Source organism: Nycticebus coucang, chromosome 2 (assembly GCF_027406575.1).
Source record: "Nycticebus coucang isolate mNycCou1 chromosome 2, mNycCou1.pri, whole genome shotgun sequence".
Lineage (NCBI taxonomy): Eukaryota > Metazoa > Chordata > Mammalia > Primates > Lorisidae > Nycticebus > Nycticebus coucang.
Genome location: NC_069781.1, coordinates 2,173,599 through 2,195,515, shown reverse-complemented (window position 1 = coordinate 2,195,515; position 21,917 = coordinate 2,173,599). Strand labels below are relative to the sequence as shown.

At 49.3% G+C, this 21,917-nt stretch overlaps 1 protein-coding gene across 16 annotated transcripts in view; it reads left to right on the top strand.

Annotated features, from left to right (window-relative positions):
* The window catches only part of SEC16A (SEC16 homolog A, endoplasmic reticulum export factor), a 39,890-nt gene that overhangs the window by 4,674 nt on the left and 13,299 nt on the right, over positions 1-21,917 (top strand). For 14 of the 16 annotated variants that reach the window (XR_008373480.1, XM_053557972.1, XM_053557992.1 and 11 more), the window contains exons 2-20: positions 683-4,360; positions 6,288-6,424; positions 9,001-9,098; positions 10,130-10,256; positions 10,760-10,940; positions 11,097-11,271; positions 12,350-12,492; positions 13,102-13,163; positions 13,261-13,399; positions 13,806-14,051; positions 15,446-15,543; positions 15,920-16,001; positions 16,214-16,331; positions 16,515-16,626; positions 16,812-16,917; positions 17,538-17,678; positions 19,120-19,233; positions 19,616-19,808; positions 21,216-21,476. Coding sequence is in view for 15 of the 16 variants with exons in the window: in XM_053557972.1 (XP_053413947.1) it covers positions 683-4,360; positions 6,288-6,424; positions 9,001-9,098; positions 10,130-10,256; positions 10,760-10,940; positions 11,097-11,271; positions 12,350-12,492; positions 13,102-13,163; positions 13,261-13,399; positions 13,806-14,051; positions 15,446-15,543; positions 15,920-16,001; positions 16,214-16,331; positions 16,515-16,626; positions 16,812-16,917; positions 17,538-17,678; positions 19,120-19,233; positions 19,616-19,808; positions 21,216-21,476 (6,211 nt within the window). In the remaining variant the exon portion in view is untranslated. The remainder of the gene's footprint in view (positions 1-682; positions 4,361-6,287; positions 6,425-9,000; positions 9,099-10,129; positions 10,257-10,759; positions 10,941-11,096; positions 11,272-12,349; positions 12,493-13,101; positions 13,164-13,260; positions 13,400-13,805; positions 14,052-15,445; positions 15,544-15,919; positions 16,002-16,213; positions 16,332-16,514; positions 16,627-16,811; positions 16,918-17,537; positions 17,679-19,119; positions 19,234-19,615; positions 19,809-21,215; positions 21,477-21,917) is intronic. The other 2 variants (XM_053558046.1, XM_053558037.1) reach the window with 1 other exon arrangement.

The window sequence follows — 21,917 nt, the reverse complement described above, 5'->3', positions numbered from 1 at the left end:
AAAATTAACACATATGGAAAGTATGAAATTCAGTTCTTCTTACCTAATAGAGGAGTTGGCTCTTTCTGGATCTGGTGATGGTTCCCAGAAAACATGGGGGACCTGTGCTAGGGTACCAGACTGGTGGCCGAATTCTGCCTTGTCCCTGCTGATGTAGTGATGATCTGCGGAGACAGTGGGCATTCTGAGTAGGGGGTCCCAGACGAGGGAGTGTCTGTCCAGATGCACTCAGCCAGCTCATGGCCAGATCGCCCAGGGCCCTCTCTCAGTCCACTCCCTCCCAGAGGGCTGGCAACAGCTCCTTAAGGTCAGATGCTCCCCACCGGGGCAGGAGTGTGAGAGGGGTGTATCTTCAGGATTAAATGACTTGAAATCAGTTTTAATCTTTTTCTTTAGTTTTACTGATTGCAGGCAAGACTTTGTTTTTTTTTGTTGTTGTTGTTGTTGTTTTGGTTTTTTAAGAGGCAAGGTCTCACTCTGCTGCCCGGGCTGGGGTGCGCTGGCCTGACTGCTGCTCACTGCAGCCTCCTGCCTCGGCCTCCCACAGTGCCTGCCACTATGCCTGCTAATTTTCTTTTTTTTTTTTTTTTTTAAATAAAGATGGGGTCTTGCTATGTTGCCTAGGCTGTAGGACTTTGAATATATGTGTTTTATGCTCATTTTGTCTTTTTTTTTTTTCCAGCTCGAATTAAGGAAAAGTTATATTCTTCCTTCTGTAAGCAGCATCCACTTCTGCAAAACATTGGTCATGCAGCCACCACCTCAGGCAGTCCCATCTGGTGTGGCTGCTCCACCTCCAGCCAGGAATCCTCAGAGCATATTCTGGACTAACAGCCCTTATAGAAGACGGGCCAATAACAATGCACCAGTGGCTCCGATAACTTGTCCCTTGCAGCCAGTAACAGATCCGTTTGCTTTTAGTAGACAGGCCCTTCAAAATATGCCACTGGGTAGTTCGTCCAAAATCCCACCCATCTTGCAAGGCCCAGCATCCTCGGGGTTTCCTCAGCGCTCTGGTTTGCCTGCGCCTCACACAAATGCCAGGGATAGCTCCCAAGGACCTTGTGAACCTCTGCCAAGACCTCTGTCACAGCCCAGAGCAGACGCCAGTTCATTTTCTGGTGCGTTAACCCCTTCAGCACTGCCCAGAGCTGAGACGAACAGGAGTGCAGAAATCAATCCCAGCGCAGAAACCGAAGTTCAGGCTCCACCATATTTGCAACACTACATTCCAGGAGTGGGTCCTGACATGTCTCATGGGACGCATCTGCATGGGAGCATGCCTGGGCCTGACCAACCCCTGAGTAGGCAAAACCTAAATGATGGTGCAGTAGCCCCAGCAGCGACCCCTTTCTCCCCCCAGCCTCGTCAACAGATGCCAGGTCAGTGGGGACCAGTGCAGGCAAGCCCACAGCCCTCATGTCAGAATCACTCACCTTGTCTGGAAGGACCTGTTCAAATTGCAGTGCCCCATGCCACCAGCGTTCCTCATCCTCCCTCTTCATCTAGCCCACATCAAGGCCTTGGTCCGGAGCCACACAACCCAGTAGTGTCTCTTTCAGCACCCTTGGCCAGTGATGGAAGAAGTGAAGTGGCCCACCTGCAAAGTGGAAGCTACTCAGCAAATAACTTTGATCTTGAAAATACATTCAGGCAAAACCCCAGAGTTGGAAATACTTGGACAAGCCAAGAGTTCAGGCAGAGTCCAGGAGTGAATAAAGAGCACCAGCCATTCCCCACTTTTGTGAGCCCTTTTGCTCAGGGAGATAACCCAGAAAACCACATGCACCATCCCCCAGGGGCTGCGGCTAGCCTCCTCCTCCCAGATACAGACTCGGGAGCCCTCTCCATGTTTTTCCAAGGGGCAGAGACAGAAAATGAGGAGAATCTGTCATCTGAAAACGCAGGCTCTGGTAAATCAGATTTTGAAGGTTTCTCCTCTAGTCCTGGACTGGGCCATGCACCCCTGCCTGCACACGGAGGAGGTGGCATCTGTCAGGACTTTCTCCAAGGCTCCAACATTGAGAACACACAGCAGGGTGGAGAAACACACCTTTATTTTGCTCAGTCTGCAGGCATTCAGCATGATGAACAAACCACTAAAAACACTGCCAGTGATACGTGGGGTGACACAGCAAATGCAGGGACTCAGGGTGCTGGTGCCTCACAGTATGAGAATATTGAGAACTTAGAATTCATTCAGAATCAGGAAGTTCTTCCAAGCAAGTCCCTAAATTTCAACCCTTCCTCTCCAAGTGATCAGTTCAGATACGGGGTCCTTCCTGGGCCAGCTCTCCCCAGGCACAGTGTTGTGGGCCACACTGGGGCTCCTGACACAACGCTGCATCCTGTGAGATCTGACAGTGTGTCATCTGGCTATAGCAGCAAAAGCCACAGGAGCCTTTCAGGCTCAACCAGGCCCCAAGAACTTGTTGGCACGTTTATTCAGCAAGAAGTTGGAAAACCCGAAGATGAAGTTTCAGGTAGTTTTTTTAAGCAGATCGATTCTTCTCCCATAGGAGGTGAGACAGATGAGACCTCCATGAGCCAGAACCACCATAGCAGCTTATCCCAGCCCTCAACTCCAAGTCCCCCCAAACCAACAGGAATATTTCAGACAAGTGCAAATAGTTCTTTTGAACCAGTAAAATCTCACTTAGTTGGGATAAAACCAGTCGAGGCAGATCGTGCCAATGTGGTGGGTGAAGTGAGGGGAACTCGTGCCTACCAGAAGAAGTGCAGGCCACCTGATGCTTCCCCTGGCAACCTGGAGCAGCCGCCAGACAACATGGAGACCCTCTTTGCACCCCAGGTCTGTCCTCTGCCTCTCAATACCACTGCGGAAGCTGGGCGTGTACTTCCTCACATTGGAGGGCCACCCTTGGATACTGTGCACCCAACACCTGAAAGGAAGCCCTCAGCCAGAGCTCATGGAGCCGGAAAGTGCGAGAGCCCAGCGACAACTCTGTGGGCACAAAATGAGCTGCCAGATTTTGGAGGCAATGTCCTTCTAGCCCCAGCGGCTCCTGTGCTTCAGGTACCTGCAAAACCTCAGCTGCCTGCAATTGTCCGGCCTCCAGAAGAGGTGGTCCCTGGGCAGCAGTCGCAGAAGCCAGACTCTGCCACTCCCCTGCAGAACCGAGATGGCATTGGTGCTTTGGAGAACCTTGAGAACCCTCCCACCGTGGGAGAAGAGGAGGTCCTGCAGTCGCAGGCAAGTTCTGGTCATGCTGGGGTGTTACCCTTGCTACCCACTGAGCCTTTGCAACATCAGCCAGTCTCCATGGCCCAGCTTGATCAGAGCTATAACTTGGCTCAGCCCATTAATTTTTCTATGTCCTTACTGAATCTTAATGGGAAGAATCAGTCCTGGAGAGATACTTTGGTGGGGGATAAATCTCCAATAAGCAGTAGGGTGCTCAGTGGTGATTCTGGGGAAAATGCTTCTTTGTCTGGGATTCCAACCAGCTCTGTCCTTAGCTTGTCTCTGCCTAGCAGTCTTGCCCAGAGTAATATTGCACAAGGTTCTGGTACTTCTGAAATGGTTTCTAATCAGCCTGCAAATTTGCTGATTCAGCCACCATCCCATCCACTTTCAAAGAACTTGGTTCTAGAAAGTCAAAAGAATCATAATGCAGAAAATGTTCCTCCCGAGTTTAATAGCTCTGACGGAAGCATGAGTATGATGTTAGTTCCACCTGCAAACAGTACCTTGATACCTGAGAGTAATAAGGCAAATTGCTCCAGTAATTGGGAAGAACCTTATGGAGCCTTAGACTTTACATTAACTAGGACTTTGGAAAATCCTGTAAGAATGTGTAGCCCGTCCTGTTCTGACAGCCTGGCTTCTCAGCACAATCTTGCCAAACATCCTGGACAGTCTGGGCCTGGGCCACATAACCCAGACCATTTCTACCAACAGGTAACAAAAGATGCACAGGACCAGCCTGGCCTGGGAAGCGGCCTGCCGGGGCTGTTGCCTCCTCAGCAGCAGAATTCTTCCCTGCAAGTCCCCAAGACAGCACTTGCAGAACCTTCCAGCCCAGAGAGTCCACCAGCACAAGGACAGCCCCAAAACTCAACCCACCCGCCAGCAAGCCTGGCTCCAGCTGACGTAGGCCAGCAGCTGCCACCTCAGCTGCCTCAGTCCTCCAGTGCATCACTGATGTCCACTGGCTCAAGCCAGGTAGCTAAGCAGTCAGAGCCACAGTGGCCACAGCTCATGCCTCCACAAGCACTGGGCCCACTGCCACAGGACATGGCCGCCTACTACCATTACAGACCCCTGCATGAGGCCTACCAGTCTCAGTACCCCTCGCTGTACCCACCAGATCCGGGGGTGGCCTCCCTCTATTACCAGGTACGTGGAGCTCTTGTGTTTAATCTACTATTCTCGCCTTGCTTTGACCAGTGTTGGGTTTCTCTCTGTTGTTGTGTGTTCTTGGTAGTGATTTGTCTGTTTAACTAGAGGTGACCACAGTCCCCAGGGCATACAGAGTGCAGTGCCAAGCAGAACCCCAGCTCCAAGCAATGCTTTCTGAGAAAAGTTCTCCTGGGGTCCAGAGCCAAGCATAGGCCGTCCCTTAGAAGTTCACACTACACATTTGCATATTGAATTGCTTATAATACCTGTTTAATTTTTGTTCAATCCAACCTCCCCAAATTTATGTACAAAAAGAGCTCTACATTTCCTGTGTCTGCAGAATTAGAGTTCTGGTTGTACACTTTGGGGAACTGGGATGGCCTTTGGGAGCTTTTGTGTGGTTTTGAGAGTGACTGCAATCTTTTAAATCCCTTCTTGAGAATACAAACATTGAAGGAAAAAGTTAGGTTTGGAATTTTATCCTCAGGTGATAGCTAAGAGAGGTGGAATTCCAGGAGCTTCTCTCAAATACTGGTGATAATAGTAGCAGAGTGGGGAGGCCCTGTGTGTTCACATAGAGGATTCTTTGATGTCTTTTTTTTTCACAGCAACACAAGCTCATGAGTGTTGTTTAAATTAGGTTCTGTTTAAATCCTACAGTGGTTTTATCATTATGTGCATTTTCTCACCTCTGACCCTGAGTCAGTATCACCCAAGGTAGAAGGATTGTGTAATGGGAATTCTTGCAATGTGTGGGGCCAGTCACACCCAGACTGGGTGGTATGGGAAGGCCTTGGAGTTAGAGTCCCCAGGAGCAGGGCTGCTGTGGCCGAGCAGGTGTTGCCCTCGGCTATGGGACCCGGGCCCCCTTTGTGGGCCTTGAGCATTGTGGTTTGTGCACCTGCAGACAGAGGTTTGACCCCTCAGGCCTGTGACACCAAGATTCCAGAGGGAACCATACACTTTTTTATTTACCACAAGAAGGTTTAGCTTTGATCTCTGGGGGAGCAGCAGAGTGAGGTCCTGTGTGGGGCTTGGCCTGGATCTAAGCCTCACTCAGTGTGAACATGCTTCCTTCTGACTTTGCTTTCAGCTTCTGTAGTGTCCAGCAGGGGGCAAGAGCAAGTCTGTTTTTCCATGATTTCACATTTTCTGCCAGGTAGTGGCAGAGAGTTGGGCTTTCAGACATGGAAAAATGAATTCTAGCTTCTTTCCAGATCACTCTATCTGTCCTCAGATCTTCCTCTGTCCACTTGGGCCCTTCCTTAGAGACAGATCTTTGGCCATGTATTGATTTTAAATGGTTCTGAAAGCATAAAAGTAAAACATCCTCTTTCTGAGGCTGTCCATAGCCTTAGGACCCATTCATACGGTCTTAAAGTTTTATGGAGATGGCGGCGTCTGGAGCTGGACATAGGCATTGTTGAAGTCACGATATCTCCGGCCAGCACAATGGCTCACGCCTATAATCCCTGCCCTCTGGGAGGCTGAGTCAGGAGGGTCACTTAAACCCTAAGAGTTTAGGTGGTTGTGAGCTCATGGCACTCTGCCCAGGGGACAGAGTAAGATTCTGTCTCAAAAAAAAAATCATGACATTTCTGCACTGGGGACATCAAGAAGTAGACACCTGACAAATCCCCTCCAGATGTTACTATGGCCGCTTAGGGTTGCCTACTGCGGATTCGCTGGTGCAACGGCCAGCGAGGTGGTCTCCTAGGGCCAAGGCTGTTTGTGAGGAGCACCACACCATGGGCCTGGTGCATTGGGCATAGTTAGTAGGTGGCAGTCTGCAGAAAGGGAGGCCTGCATGCAGTGCTGCTTTCAGAGAGCAGTTGTCTGTCTGCTCTCTGAACAGAGAGCAGTCTGGCTGCTCCACTTTGCTTGTGATTGGTATCTAATGCTGTCCAAACACTTCCTCCCACAGGACATCTATGGCCTCTACGAGCCTCGGTACAGGCCCTACGACAGTGCCACATCTGTGTACGCAGAGTACTTCCGTTGCCCCGAGCCTGAGAGGCCCAGCTCCCGAGCAAGTCACTGCTCAGATCGGCCACCTCCCAGGTGGGGCTGTGTCTACTCTGCCTCTTCACTCTATGCAATCTGATGTTTATGTTGTTGACTGTCGTGGTAACTTAATGGTTTAGAAAATTCTGTGTGTGTAAAGAATTATACAAACTTGCTTAATATATGTTTACATTTTGTCAACATGGACAAATTGCCAAAAGTTTTTTTTTTTTTTTTTTTGTGAGACAGTCTCACTTTGTCGCCCTCAGTAGAGTGCTGTGCCATCATAGCTCACAGCAACCTCAAACTCTTGAGCTAAAGCTATTCTCTTGCCTCCTGAGTAGCTGGGATACAGGCATCTGCCATAACACTGGTGATCTTTTTTTTACAGACAGGGTCTTGCTCTTACCCAGGCTGGTATCAAACTGTGAACTCAGGCAATCCACCTCAGCCTCCCAGAGTGCTAGGATTACAGGCGTGAGCCACTGCACCCTGTCTCCAAAAGTGTTTTTAAATAGAATTAAGTATACTGCCACCAGCATTCAGTAGCATCTGTCCCATATCTTAGGCCAGACCTGTGGAGGTCGACAGTAGCAGCCTGTGATCTCGCGTTGTCTGCCCTGCACAGCTGGTCGCTCCTGCCATCCAGGCATGGCTTTAGTTTTGGCAATTTCCTGATGGGGTGTTTGCGATCCTTAGATTGTGGGAGGCTTTCACTGGTGTGGAGTTTTCCCTCCCACTGAGTCTCCTGAGGCCTGGGAACACCAGTCACAGAAGTGAAGCAGATCTGAGATCCATCTGCTGCCCCCAGAATACAGAGCCTGGAATCCCATATGCTCTCCCTGATGTCAACCTCTCTGCCAAAGGCTGGCAGACTTCTTTGGCCAGCTTGGCTCCTACACTGGCCATCGTGCTGTTTGCAGTTATAGGTGATGGGTTTGGAAAGAACTGTGGTATCAGTCTCGTGGAGTAAGCCTTTAAGCCAGGTCAAAGTCCTCCTGTGTTCTTGGAGCAGAAGAGGATGTTTGCTATTTCTCTGGCAGAGTTAGAGAAATGTAATGGGGCCTGGGCCCTGGCCGCTGGGCTTAGCTTTGCCTGCCTCCCAGAGTTCATGCTGTGCTTCTGCCTCCCCACCCTGAGTGGGGAGGTCTCGCAGGCACAGGCTTTGCTATAAGGGCGTTTTGCTGTTTTGTACAATAGAAAAGTCTAGTCATGGGCGGCGCCTGTGGCTCAGTCGGTAAGGCGCCGGCCCCATATACCAAAGGTGGCGGGTTCAAACCCGGCCGCAGCCAAACTGCAACCAAACAATAGCTGGGCGTTGTGGCGGGCGCCTGTAGTCCCAGCTACTCGGGAGGCTGAGGCAAGAGAATCGCTTAAGCTCAGGAGTTGGAGGTTGCTGTGAGCTGTGTGAGGCCACGGCACTCTACCGAGGGCCATAAAGTGAGACTCTGTCTCTACAAAAAAAAAAAAACAAGAAAAGTCTAGTCATTAATTAAGACTTTGTACCTGCACTTGTTTTGCAAACTTCCTTCTGCTGCTGCTTTGCTAAATAATGGTTTTTCTGTAGTGAGAATTGGAGTCATGGTTTGGTATATAAAGTCAGTCTAAGGGACCCCTATAGAAGTCTGACCCAAGTTCAGCTTGGAGACACAGGGTGACCCTGTCCAGTCCTGCTCCCAGGACAGTGCACTTAAGCTTCTTGGGCACGCCTAGGAGCACACAGAGAACTCCACATCAGTCTCCTATAACAGGCATTGAACTTGGCATTTTGGTTTGGTTTGAATGGGTCAGTGCTTTATTTCTTTTGCTAAGCATGATATAAAAAATTTTAGGACCTGTTTTACTTTTGACTTTTTTTTGAGACAGAGTCTCAAGCTGTGACCTTGGGTAGAGTGCTGTGGCATCATAGCTCACAGCAACCTCTAACTCATGAGCTCAAGCATTCCTCTTGCCTCAGTTTTTTCTATTTTTAGTAGAGACGAGGTCTCACTTTTGCTCAAGCAATCCACCTGCCTCGGCCTCCCAGAGTGCTAGGATTACAGGTGTAAGCCATCGTGTCCAGCCTTACTTTTGGCTTTTATAGCATGTAGTGATGAGAACACAAAATGGGTCAGGTCCTTTTTGCTGGACAGCTCTTAAATAATTATTTTACTGGCTTGGCACTGGTAGCACAGTGGTTATGGTGCTGGCCATATGCACTGAGGCTGGCAGGTTTGAACCCGGCCCAGGACAGCTAAGCAACAATGAAAACTGCAACAAAAAATAGCCGGACATTGTAGTGGACACCTGTAGTCCCAGTTACTTGGAAGCTGAGGCAAGAGAATTGCTTAAGCCCAAGAGTTTGAGGTTGTTGTTGAGCTGTGATGTCACAGCACTCTATCAAGGGCGACATGGTGAGACTCTGTCTAAAATAAATAAATTATTATTTTACTGAGATAAATTTTAATTAGCTATATGGTGAGGAATTCCATAATCTCATCTTTGTTACTATTTTGAATCTTCTGATTAGAATTTTTTTATGACCCAGAGTGCTTTGATGAATGTTTTTGCTTTGGGTATAATTTATATTGGCTGATATGTTTTCGCCCAAGAAATAGGTAATTTGTTTTTAAGAGAACTGTGTGTTTTTTCAGGCAAGGGTATCCTGAAGGATACTATAATTCCAAAAATGGATGGAGCAGTCAGAGTGATTTCTATGCAAATTACTACTCCAGCCAGTACGATTACAGAGGTATGTTTGGGGGTTTAAAAAGTCAGCCGTTCGTAGGGGCCTTGTCCGAGACACTGCTGTGCTCTGCTGGGTGACCTCTGAGAAACTTTTCTTTTAATAAGTCTCTTCTTTATGTTTTTATTCAAGAGCCAAAGTAGGTGATGATCTGAAAATGATTATATTGATATTTTTCATTAAGAAATGAATGTCTCAATTATAGCATGAGCATGTCTGTATTATATTGGCAGTTTAATTTTCTAGCAAGGCATAAGCACCACAAATTCCTTTCTATGTGTGACTACTTAAATGTAAATTGATGAAAATGAAACGAAACTGAAAGTAGCCCCTCAGTCCCACCAGTCAGGTTTTCCTGCTCATAGCTTGAGGAGGCTGTTAGCTGCGGTGTGGAACATGTAGACGTGGACCACAGCTATTGTGGCCTTGTTCTGGGTGCTTCCCTGCAGGGTGTGTAGCATAGCTGCTGTGTCCCTGGGAAAGAGCCACTGGTCACTTCCTCCATGTTGTCCTGTTCGCTGGGCTCCATGCCTTCTGCTTCCTAGAAGGCTCTTTCTGCCCTTAGCATTTGCACCTGTTTTAAATATGAATTCTGGACACATTTGCCAAAAATGATATATCTAATTTATAATGTTAATGTGCCTTTTAACACAACCTTTTAATATTGAAATGATTTCTTAAAACTTCTGGATTCAGGAGAAGAAATATTAGTAAAATTTATATTTATAGGATTAACTATTAAGTAGTAGTATAACTATGAAAAAGAATTAGTAAAGAGGTATTTGCCAAAATGTTTTTTAAAGATTTCTTTTTAATTAAGAACGCTTGTCTTTCGAGACACATCAGGCAGGACACAGGCAAGTCCTCCAGCATCTCATCATTACCATTTCCTTGTGTCCTGCTGATTTTGAGGAGGAAAGTTGGTTTCTCCAGGACTCCTTAAAACGTTCTTAAGTAGAGTGGTGCAGCTCTGCAGTGAATCCAGAATTTCTTCTTCTGCATATTACTGTGTTAATCCATTAAGCCCTTGCGTACAGATCCAGGTCGCTGGGATCGTTTCCACTACAGCACTAGGTTCAAGGACCCCCGCCCCTGTGACCGGAGGTACTGGTATGACGTGGAATATGACCCATATAGGAAAGAACACTATGCCTACGGAGACAGGTTAGTAAACCACTTGATGTGCTGTCGCTCGTTTGCCATCATGTCTTTGGAGTCTGTCAAAGAGCTATAGTTGTTTGGGGGTTTCTGGTGAGCAGTTGCCTAATGTTTTGGTCACCATCTTAAGAGAGAAAGGATAGACTAGGCCTTCCCAGCACTGCCAGACTGGTCTGAGTGCTGTCGGTGGCTTTGGGAGCACCCAGGAGTCTCAACGCTCCTCGTCTGTCATGCCCCACGGCCAAGGGAAGTGACCCCGGTCATGTGCACTTGAGTTATCTAGGATGCTGAGTCAAGGTCTGAGCCTTTGGTTGCTGTGATGTGACTCACCTATAGTGTCAGCCTTACCTCACGCTCTTTAGGGCAGATGTGTGCTTGGGAGCGGGAGGGCAGAGGGGGCAGCAGGAGGATCTGCTGGGCTTTGGTCTGTTGTCCAGCAGCTGCCTGTCATGCCTGGAGCAGTCTTCCCAAACTCCCCTTTCTTTGCTTCTGGCCTCTGCTTCCTCTAGGCCCGAGAAATATGACGACCACTGGAGGTATGACCCACGCTTCACCGGGAGTTTTGATGATGACCCAGAACCCCACAGAGATCCTTATGGGGAGGAGGTAGACAGGCACAGCGTCCACAGCGAGCACTCTGCCCGGAGCCTGCCCAGCCGCCACAGCAGCCTCAGCTCCCACTCGCACCAGGTGTGTGCAGCAGGGCAGCGTGTGGCTAAGGCGTCCTGTCCCAAAGACACAGGCAGCATTTGGGTTTCACATGTCCTTTTCACCATAGTCCTGGTGGAACAAAGTCCTGCTGGCGTTGGTGGGGAACTAATTTACCCATTTGCTTTGTTTTCTAAGAGTCAGATTTACAGAAGTCACAATGCAACTGCCAGTTCCTACGAGGCCCCCCCTCCTCCAGGCTCCTTGCATGGGGATTATGTCTACGGTGCCTACGGCGGCAATTTCCACAGTGCCCAGGGCTTCCCAGAGTATGGTTACCCCACAGACAGCAGCTGGTCTGCTGTGGAGCAAGGTGCGTGCTCAGCAGTACAGAGGGATGCTAGATCACCTACCGAACAGCTGCCAGCTTGTGGTCAGGAAGGGGAGTCATGGTCTGTCCCAGCCCTTCCTTGTGAGTGGCAGAGTGAGTTGGGACAGGCCGATGGCTTCCCTTTGGTTGCAGTGGGGCTCACAGGTCTAAGAGTGGCTGTGTGTCCACTGTGCATTTCTGAAGGATGATTCTGAGTATAAGCACCCTCCCAGGCTCCTGGGTAGCCCCTATCATGTTTGCAATGCGAGCAGTTTGGAGGGAGCGTCTTATACCCTTTGGAAAGCTCCTGTTCCTAGACTTAGTGCATAGGCACATTCTAACTTCATTTCTAAAATGTTTGGCCAAATGCTATTTGTTGAAAAACTGCAAAAATACAGTAGAACCTCTGTAAGCTGACCGCTCAAGGGATTGTCACAAACTGGCCAATGTATGGAGGTGGTCAGCACAGGGACCTAGTCTTCTGTGTTGACACTCACATGTGGTTAACTTGAGGAGGTGGTCAGTGTAGGGAGGGACCCTGTGAAGGGTCTGTTGTGTATGTAAAGTTACATAGAATATAGCAGCAGGCTTACTTTCTTAAAATATTAGGTCAATTAAAGATCTTTTTGTTTTGTTTCTGAGGAAGGGTCTTGCTATTTCCTGGGCTAGAGTACAGTGGTGCCATCACAGCTCACAGCAACCTCAAACTCCTGGGCTCAAGTAATCCTCTTGCCTCAACCTCCCAAGTAGCTGGGACTACAGGCATCTGCCACGACACCCAGCTAGTTTTTCTTATTTTTTATAGAGACAGGGTCTTGCTGTGTTTCCCAGGCTAGTCTCAAATTTCCAGCCTTAAGCGATCCTCCTGTCTCAGCTTCCCAAAGTGTTCCCAAAATTATGGGTGTGAACTAACTTGCCCAGCCAACGATTATTAACCTTGAATTGAAAATCATTTTATAATGGTAACTCTTACCTATGATTTCAGCTGTATGGCCATATTGAAAATCTAGGCATTAATCTAGTTCAGATGCATTAAAATGTGACAAGCTGATTATTTTTAATTCAATTTACTTAAATATAGTTCCATCAAGACCAACTTCTCCTGAGAAGTTTTCAGTGCCTCATATCTGTGCCAGGTTTGGTCCTGGCGGCCAGCTCATTAAAGTGATTCCGAACCTCCCTTCGGAAGGACAGCCTGCGCTGGTGGAGGTTCACAGCATGGAGGTACGGCCTGGTGGGAGCGCAGGGCCACTTGTGCTCTGTGCTTTACTGCTGTTATCTTCACCTGCCAATCATTGGCCCTGGACTTAGAATTTTAGAAAATATTTCTTACTGTGAATCTTCAGTTTGTAGGCTTTTTACTCTGGGCACAGTGTCTTTTTACTGACATCAGTGTTTCAGCACCTGCTTCAGGTGTTAGACTTGGTGGCATTGTATTTGCTGCTTCTGCCTTAGTTCTGTCTTTTCACTTTAAGGATGTTTACTTTTCTGGGGTGCTGCTCCTCAGCACAGTTGTGGGTGGACCATGTACTACTGAGTTCAGAGAGGCGGGCAGGCATCCTGTCCTACAGCCCCGGCCAGCCTCTTCTGTTGCATGTGTTGGGGCCCTGCTTCAGAGTTTGGGGAGAAAAAAGTGGATCTTACCACCTACCATTTGAAAATCCCTATCATAGACCAGACCTTGAGCTTTTACCTCTGCATGGGAGACCTGCTGCCCCTCAGGGATGGTGTCTGTAACGCAGTCTCCAGTGCAGCCCACAGACGTGGCTCAGGCATTCGTCACGTGCTGGCTGTGCTGGCCCTGTATGAGCAGTCTGTCCCCTCTTCTTGCAGACTTTGCTGCAGCACACGGCCGAGCAGGAGGAGATGCGGGCATTCCCGGGGCCTCTCGGCAAGTATGTTTCTCAGTGGGCCTTCCTTGACGTCTGCACATGACAGTTGCTGAGCTTGCCCTCAAAGACACCGCTGTTCACTGTGTTTGTTCCTTTGCAGAGGTGACACCCATAAAGTGGATGTCATTAACTTTGCACAGAACAAGGCTACAAAATGTTTGCAGGATGAAAATTTAATTGACAGAGAGTCTGCAAGTCTTCTGTGGAATTTCATCGTTCTCTTGTGCAGACAGAATGGGGTATATTTGTTTTTGCTTCTATCACATTTCTCTGTCGGCTTTTCCTCTCAGGGTCTCCTCAGTCCTGCAAAGGAAGTGGGCTAGACCCACGTCCCTGGCTGTGGATGGTGGGCAATGCTGCCATCAGATGCTCCCGTAGGATGGAGCATCTCAGCAACAGCATGGGGAGGAAAGGGCCACTTAGTTTGGGGCGAGTTGAAGTTTTAGCCCAGCTGTTGTTAGCCTTTTGGGGGGATTGTGGGTCAGTCTGTCATGTCCCTGACTGTGCCCAGGTGTGTGCCTGTGGTGATGTAACATGTGTATCTAGGGTCCTCACCTGACCTGTGTGGGGACTCTCTTGTCACCTCACTGGGAATTTTGTACTGATCAAGCCTCTGTGCTCCCTCCTACCCCATTACCCTTGTAGACCGTGGTGGGAACCGACATTGCGGAGCTTTTGTTACGAGACCACAGAACAGTGTGGCTTCCTGGGAAGTCCCCCAATGAAGCGAACCTGATTGATTTCACTAATGAGGCTGTGGACCAAGTGGAAGAGGAAGAAGCTGGTGAGGCGCAGCTCTCCTTCCTCACGGATAGCCAGCCTGCCGCAGCCAGCACGCTGGAGAGGGAGACGGAGCGATTCAGAGAGCTGCTGCTCTATGGCCGTAAGAAGGTGAGCTATCCCCATGTCGATCACAGAGCTCCCAGGTGTCTTCTGAATGCTCCCTGGGGGAGAAAGAGCCCAGCTCTCAGGCACGTCGGCCGTGACCTGGGTCTGACCATTTCATGAGCTGGCCAGTCCCTTGTATGTCCTCTCTTTAAAGGGGCAGATACTGGTTTCCTTCTAGGTATTGCCAGTGTCGGGGACTTCACATTTTGTTTTCAGTTCTTCAACAAGTAAACTCATGTGTTGAGCACGGGCCATGTCCCTACTGTGTACTTTTAACTCTGTAGTCTCAGAGTTAAAAGTGTGCATGAGACAAGCCCATTCTCACAAAGTTGGGACAGGGGCTGGGAACTGGGAGGATGTGCCAGGCACACACCAGTCAGAGGCTCATTGCAGTGAAGGCTGCAGGCAGTGGAGAGTAGGGGGGGTGCCGCTGAGCAACTGCAGTCACAGTGGTGTGGGGAGACGTGGGTACCAGAGTTTGCACTGTGGACACTCCTGGTTATGCAGAAGGGATTGAGGGACTGAGCCTGCTCTGGAAAGAGGGGTGTCCAGAGTGAGTCTGTTGAGACCACATAGGAGTGGGGTCTAGGATGGATGATGTCCATTCTGGACGTGGCTCTGGGTGAAAGAGGCTGGTCCTGCCGGCTCATGAGGCTCTGAGCAGCAGGGATATCTGATAAGCCTGGTCTTCTCTATGTACCCCAGTAAACTCAGAAAGGCCGTATCTGATGGTTGTGAATTTAATTTGGACATTTTGCAGCTGTAAGCTTTTATTACATTTACCTCCATTGCAAAAGTTTTCCTCTTAGCCAGAAATTCTAAATCAAGGGTATCTAACCTCTTTTTCCCCTCTGTCACACACTGGACAACAAACACTAACAAAAGCTAATGAACAAAAAAGAAGTCCATGTGTACTTTTCATGATATCTACCACCATAGATAAAAAAAACATCCTCAAATGGTCAGCATGTGATCCCCTCAGGCCACAGGTTGGACAGCCCTGTTTAAAGTGTACCCCAGATTATTTTGGGTAAAGGGAGGCTGCATCTCTGGAGCTGCTGTCTGTGCTGGACAGTGTCTGACAGACCTCCCAGCATCTGGAATTGGAAGTGCTCTTTGCCATAAGGCTTTGCACGGTGGGCAGGACAGTGTGGGGACAGTGGTACTTCTAGTTGTCCCTAGTTTTTTTTATGCTGCAGATGAATAATAAAAGCAATATACATCTACCACAGGGACTTTGGAACTAGGGAAAATGATAAAGTACTGGGTTTTATTTAATCTCAAAACTGCCTTTAGCTTGTTTGTCTCTCAATCTGCCATCCTCCCTTTCTCCTCTCCTGTCAGTGGGTGATGACACGTGGCAGTTTTCCTCTGTTACTTCTATCACTGCTTTTCAGGATGCCTTAGAGTCTGCGATGAAGAATGGCTTATGGGGTCATGCTCTATTACTTGCAAGTAAGATGGACAGCCGGACACATGCCCGAGTAATGACCAGGTATGGGACCTCCTTGCGCGGCTGGCCTGGCGCAGAGTGGTCAGCTCCCTGCAGCACACAGGTGCTGGTGGCTCTCGTTGACAGCAGGCAGGTTTCATTCTTGCTGTGATGCTGTCAAACACGGACTCGGGCCTCCTTGGCCCTCCTCACTGGGTTGTATTGCCAAGGGTTTTCAAATTCCTTATACTACATAGATGGTTTTTAACACTATAAAATCTCAGTGAATTTCTTCATCTTTGTGGGTTTAAAAAAAAAATTGAGACATGTCTACTTTGCTGAGGTTAAATATAAGTCTAATCACTAAATAAAAGGGCTAAGATCAGACTGTTTTAAAACTCAGCCAGAATTAGGTCCCTTTGTTTTTATGTCTCCCCAGGTTTGCCAACAGTCTTCCGATCAATGACCCTCTACAGACCGTCTATCAGCTCATGTCTGGGCGGATGCCCGCTGCGTCCATGGTGTGTGATGGCTTATGCTGGCTTCCCTTTCTATTTGGAGTCTGCTCCCATAAACCACTCTTCCCAGGATGGAGTCCTGTGCTTCTGACCCGAGATTGCTCACTAGAGCTCAGCCATCATGGGTTAAAGCCATGTACTCTTCCAGAGACGAGGATCTGTTTTGTTTTCTCTTCCAGTGATAAGGGTCTGATATTTTTTCCTCCTAATTTTAGTGTTGTGGAGACGAGAAGTGGGGAGATTGGAGGCCACACCTTGCTATGGTCTTGTCCAACTTGAACAACAATGTAGACGTAGAGTGCAGGACCATGGCCACGATGGGCGATACTCTGGGTAGGTCAGGTGCTGGGGCCGGGAGGTGGCTGTGGGGGTAGGATGCGAGGCCTTGTGGGTGTGGCTTGTGACACGGCCTTTTCATTGTCCTGGCATGTCTCCTGGCATCTTCCTTCAACACCCTTTGGTTTCTGTGAGGATTCCCAGGGAGTGAGGCTTGGCCTGTTTTCTGTCTCTCTGTAGCTTCGAAAGGTCTCCTCGACGCTGCTCACTTTTGCTACCTTATGGCCCAGGTTGGATTTGGGTTTTATACAAAGAAATCTACAAAACTTGTCTTAATTGGATCGAATCACAGGTAAGGAATCAAGTAAATGTAGTATCTGTTTTTCTTTGATAAAAACTTCCTCTCTTTCATTTAATTCAGAGGTGGCCTTGAGTCTTTGTCACCTTGTCGGACACACTTTAGAGTGACTTACTCCAAGGTTGACAATGCCAATAACTGGCCATTTTGTCAAATCCAATAATTCATTTCCTTGATAGTTTGCCGTTTTCAAAGTTTGCCACCAATGAAGCAATTCAGAGGACGGAAGCCTATGAGTATGCACAGTCTCTGGGGGCCCAGACGTGCCCCCTGCCCAGTTTCCAGGTGAGCAGGGGTGATGTCAACCCACAGCTTTCCTTCGTGAGTGGACGGTCAGTGCTGACAAGCTTTTGGTTGTTCAGGTTTTTTTGAGTTCTTCTGCAAAAAATGCTGCCGTTTTGGGGAAATTTTGGGAAGACATTTCATCTACAGTGCTCAAAAAGTAAACCATATTGAATTAAGAATTTTTGTTTACTTTTTGGTTCTTAATATTTTAGACAATAAAAACCTTAAGTACTTGATTCCAGATTCCATGTACTTTATGTCAGCTGTTTGTCGTATTTGAGGAAGGTGTGACCTGGCACAGTGCGTGGGGGGGCATGTAGAACACGGTGTCTCACTGAAGCATCAGCAGAGATGCTCAAGGCAGTCTGGAGTTGCACGACAGGCTGTGGCCTCAGTGTCCGCACGTGTTGCTCTTGTGAGCCTACTGGCTCTACTAAAGGTGTTGGGGGAGCAGAGTGAGTTTCTCAAAAGCTTGTTATTCACTTGGGATGGGGGTTGGTACCTAGTTGCCATGTGTGGTGGGGAGATGGTGATAAATGAAACGTGGAGCATAACCACAGCTTATAGGGGATGCCAGAAAGATGGGCTGTGGGACAATGAGCTGTGTGTGTTTGTTCTAGGTGTTTAAATTCATCTATTTGTGCCGCCTGGCTGAGGTGGGTCTGGCCACACAAGCCTTTCATTACTGTGAAGTGATTGCTAAGAGCATCCTGACGCAGCCCCACCGGTACTCTGCAGTGCTGATCAGCCAGCTGATTCAGGTGGGGTCTCTGAGTGCCTTTGCTCAGCAGTTACTGACAGGCATGCTGGGATGGTGGACCTGGAGGCTCATTGTAGTGGGTTCTCAGAACCACACTTCCAGAGTCTGCCAGGCCAGATCCAAGTCCTTCACCTGTGGCATGGGGGCTGTGTGACCAGCCTGGAGCCCAGTGAGAAGTACATGGGGCAGGGGTGGAAAGCACCAGGCAGGAGCCCAGTGAGTGATGAACCCCAGCAAGGGCTGGGTCAGATGTTTCCCACTGAAACCTCCATTTTTTGTTTTTGTTTTGTTTTGTTTTGTCTTTGAGACAGAGTCTCAGTCACCCTGGGCAGAGTGCCATAGTGTCATCGCATCGTAGTTCACAGCAACCTCAAACTTTTGAGCTCAAGCAATCCTATTGCTGCAGCCTTCCGAGTAGCTGGGACTACAGGTGCCCGCCGCAATACCTGGCTAGTTTTTTTATTTTTAGTAGAGATGGGGGTCTTACTCTTGTTTAGGCTGGTCTTCCAACTCTTGAGCTCACACAATTCAGCCACCTCAGCCTCCCAGAGTGCTGGGATTATAGGCATGAGTTGTCCCACCTGGCCTATTAGCTCCATTTTTGAAAATGTGCTCATGTAATAGCTATAGAAAGTTATTTTGGAGATTTTTAGACCTATATAGTAGCATGGAGGGTAATTAGTCCCTATCCCCCCCACCCCACCCCCACCATCAGAGCTGCTTAACATGGCTAACTTGTCTGTACCCCCTGGCTTTCATCCCATGCTGCCCCCTCCCCTGCACCCCCAAATTCTGATCAAAGAATACACACATTCCCAGGTCCATTTAGCATTTTGCTGAGCATATTATTATTTTTTTTTTTTGGAGACAGAGTCTCACTATGTTGCCCTTGATAGAGTGCTGTGACGTCACAGCTCACAGCAACCTCAAACTCTTGGGTTTAAGGATTCTCTTGCCTCAGCCTCCCAAGAAGCTAGCACTACAGGCGCCCACCACAACACCGGGCTATTTTTTTTTTTTTTTTTTTTGGTTGTAGTTGTCATTGTTATTTGGCAGGCCTGAGCTGGATTCGAACCCGCCAGCTCTGGTGCATGTGGCTGGCGCCCTAGCCACTGAGCTACAGGCACTGAGCCCATTTTGGTGAGTATAAGGTCCAGTCTGTGATGAGAAGATAGCCACAGGCAAGGCCAGAGCTTACTTGTCCTGGGACTAGAGCTGCTGACCCACATCCGTGTGGCCTGGGATATACCTGTCACAAATTCGTGGGCAGGCTGCATCTGATCACCCACAGGGTGTCTTTAAGCACACTTTAGAAACATCTGTGTAGCTAGCTAAAACTTAACCTCTGGAGCTGCTTTTGTTCAAGTATATGTGTTTTAGAGAGGGGTTTGTGTGCTATCACCTGGTAGTAACCGGGATCTTTACTTTGCATGTGTGTCTAGGTAGCATCCCAGTTACGACTGTTCGATCCTCAGCTAAAAGAGAAGCCAGAAGAGGAATCCTTTGTTGAGCCTACATGGCTGGTTCACCTGCAGCACATGGAGAAGCAGATCAAGGTACAGTGCTCGTCTTTAGACGGGTCAGCCTTATCTTAGGATTTGGCACTGAGACATTTGACAAGAACTCCCAAGTATTTGAGCTCATGTAATCATAGAAGTTTGCCTATCGTTAGAATTTCCTAATTCTAGCAGGGCATTGTGGTGGGTGCCTGTAGCCCCAGCTACTCGGGAGGCTGAGGCAAGAGAATCTCTTAAACCCAACAGTAGGAGGTTGCTGTGAGCTGTGATGCCACGGTACTCTACCCAGGGCAACAGCTTGAGACTCTGTCTCAAAAAAAAGAATTTTCTAATTTCTCAGAAAGGGCATCATCGGGGGATAGGATGGGGGAAAAGGCTGTCACTGTGAGCTTCAGGCTGCCAGGTGTCCCTTCTCCCTTAGGAGGGGGCTGTGGTCTGGAGTCAAGATGGAGCCTTCGCCCAGCAGTGTCCCAGCACACCCAGCTCCGAGGGGGGACAGCTGGATGGTCCAGGACTTGGTCAGCCGGTGGATCTGGAGCCTGATAACCTGCTGCTGGAGGTGCCTGTGCCGAGCACCGAGCACCTGAGCCAGGGTGTGCAGCTACTGCCTTCCGGTGAGCTCCCGCACTCTGCAGCCGTGTAGTGCGTGTGCTGTGCTGCCAAGAAGATGGAGAGGCTGGTCTGGGGAGCTCTCATCATCATCATCATGCTTTCTGTCCTGGGAAGCCCATCAAGTTTGTGGCTGTAATGCCTACACATTGATGGCAGTGCCATTCCCAGCCTAGCTGTCCCTGTTCCTTAGCCTGCCTACGTGCTTCTCAAGGGCCTCTCAGGCATAGTGAATCTGAGAGGGCCCTCCAGAAGTCCTCAATGCAGCCTGCTCCTCATCTGTCCTTCTCAGGAAGGGCAACCCTGATTCTTCCAGGAGTTGGGATCCAAAGTCCTCCCCTACTTTTTTTGAGACAGAGTCTCTGTCATCCTCAGTAGAGTGCTGTGGTGTCATAGCTCACAGCAACCTCAAAACTCCTGGGTTCAAGAGATTGTCTTGCCTCAACCTCCTGAGTAGCTGGGACTACAGGTACCCGCCACAACACCCAGCTATTTTTAGAGACCAGGTCTCATTCTTCAGGTTCGAGACCAGGTCTCGAACCCCTGAGCTCAGGTAGTCCACCTGCCTCAGCCTCCCAGAGTCCAAGGATTATAGGTGCGAGCCACCGTGCCCAGCCCCAAATCTCCCCTTACTTGGCGCCTCTAGTTTGTCAGTGAATCTCAGGACATCACCCCACCTATGTCACGCCCTCATTACTTGCCTGGATGAGCACCCTTCCTCCCCGCCCCACCTCCTGGTGCTCCCCTAGGCCCTCCAGGGTACCCCCTCTCACCCACAATCTCTGCAGGTTGGCCCTGCAACATGCCTGTGCCGCTTCTCCCACTTGGTACTCCAGCTATGCTCTTGACCCGAGCTGCTACCCCCCTGCTGCCTCCTCACCTGCTTCCCCCCTCCCTTCATCCGTAGGTGGCCTATCACCACTCTGTGGTCAGTTGTTCTCTTTAGCTCATCTTCTGAATCAGTTCATCCAACCCCCACCTCCCCCAGTCAGGGGGAGCTGCTGGTGCTGGTGGCAGCAGCTCTCCCTGGAGTGTGTGGAGGTGGATGGGTGGGTAGATAAGTGCATGAGTGGCCTGTTGACTCCCAGAGTAGAGGAGAGGAGTCAGCATACACAGCAGAGCTCTGTGCCCAGGGGCCACTCAGCAGCTCGCATTGGAGTTTCATGGTGGGCGCCAACACTGTGCACAGCTGTCTTTCCTGCCCCATTCCTGGGAGGTGAATGTTCTGCTTTTCTCTGAACCATTGATGGTTTGGCGTCTTCAGCACTTTCTGCTTTGGTTATTGGATCTCCCACCCTAATGAAAGGAATGCGGCTACCCAAACTAACTCATGGTAGACATGTTAAGCCACCTGCTTCCAGTGACTGGAGTCAGCCTCAGCAGCCTCTGATTTCTTCACTGCCCCTATGCAGCTCCACAGATGCTCACCAATGCTCAGCTGGCCAACCCTGCCAGGGTACCAGTGTTCCCAGTGCCACCGCCCCCAGGCCCTCTTGAGTCCAGTCCTGGCTATGGACCCCCAGGGTCTGCACCTGGCTTCCCAGAGCCCTCCAGAGCCTTCCAGAGCCCTCCAGCTGATCCTGCAGCTCTGTACCCAGGGCCTGGCCTGCCACCTGGCACCCCCTCTCTCCAGGAAAGCAGACTCCTCCAGGAGGCCAGGAGTGCTGACCCAGGTAGGTCTGCCAAGGTTCTGTCTTGAGAGCAGAAGCAACGTTGGGCCTGGTGCTCCAGGAGGAGGGCTGGGGAGAGACTGAAATCATTGGCGCTTGGAACAAGTTACATTGTCTTAATGTAAACCAAAAATTCTGGAAGTTATATACTGAATGAGTGAGGAGTCTCACTATTGTAGGAATATCAATACTAATTTCTTTCATGACTTGGCTTTTTGTTATAATTGAAGCTTAAATGACCATTCAGGACATGGCAGAGTAGCCTGTCCTATTCCTTGAGTCTGATGAACCATTCCTCGGATGGTCCTGAGCGCCGTGTCAGACACATAGGTGGGGCTGGGAGGGGATTGGGTAGGTCTTACTCTGTGCCTCACATTTCCAAACATTTGGGAAAAATTCCATTCTTGGTTTCTGAAAACAGCACTGTGGTGAGCCCAGGAGGCA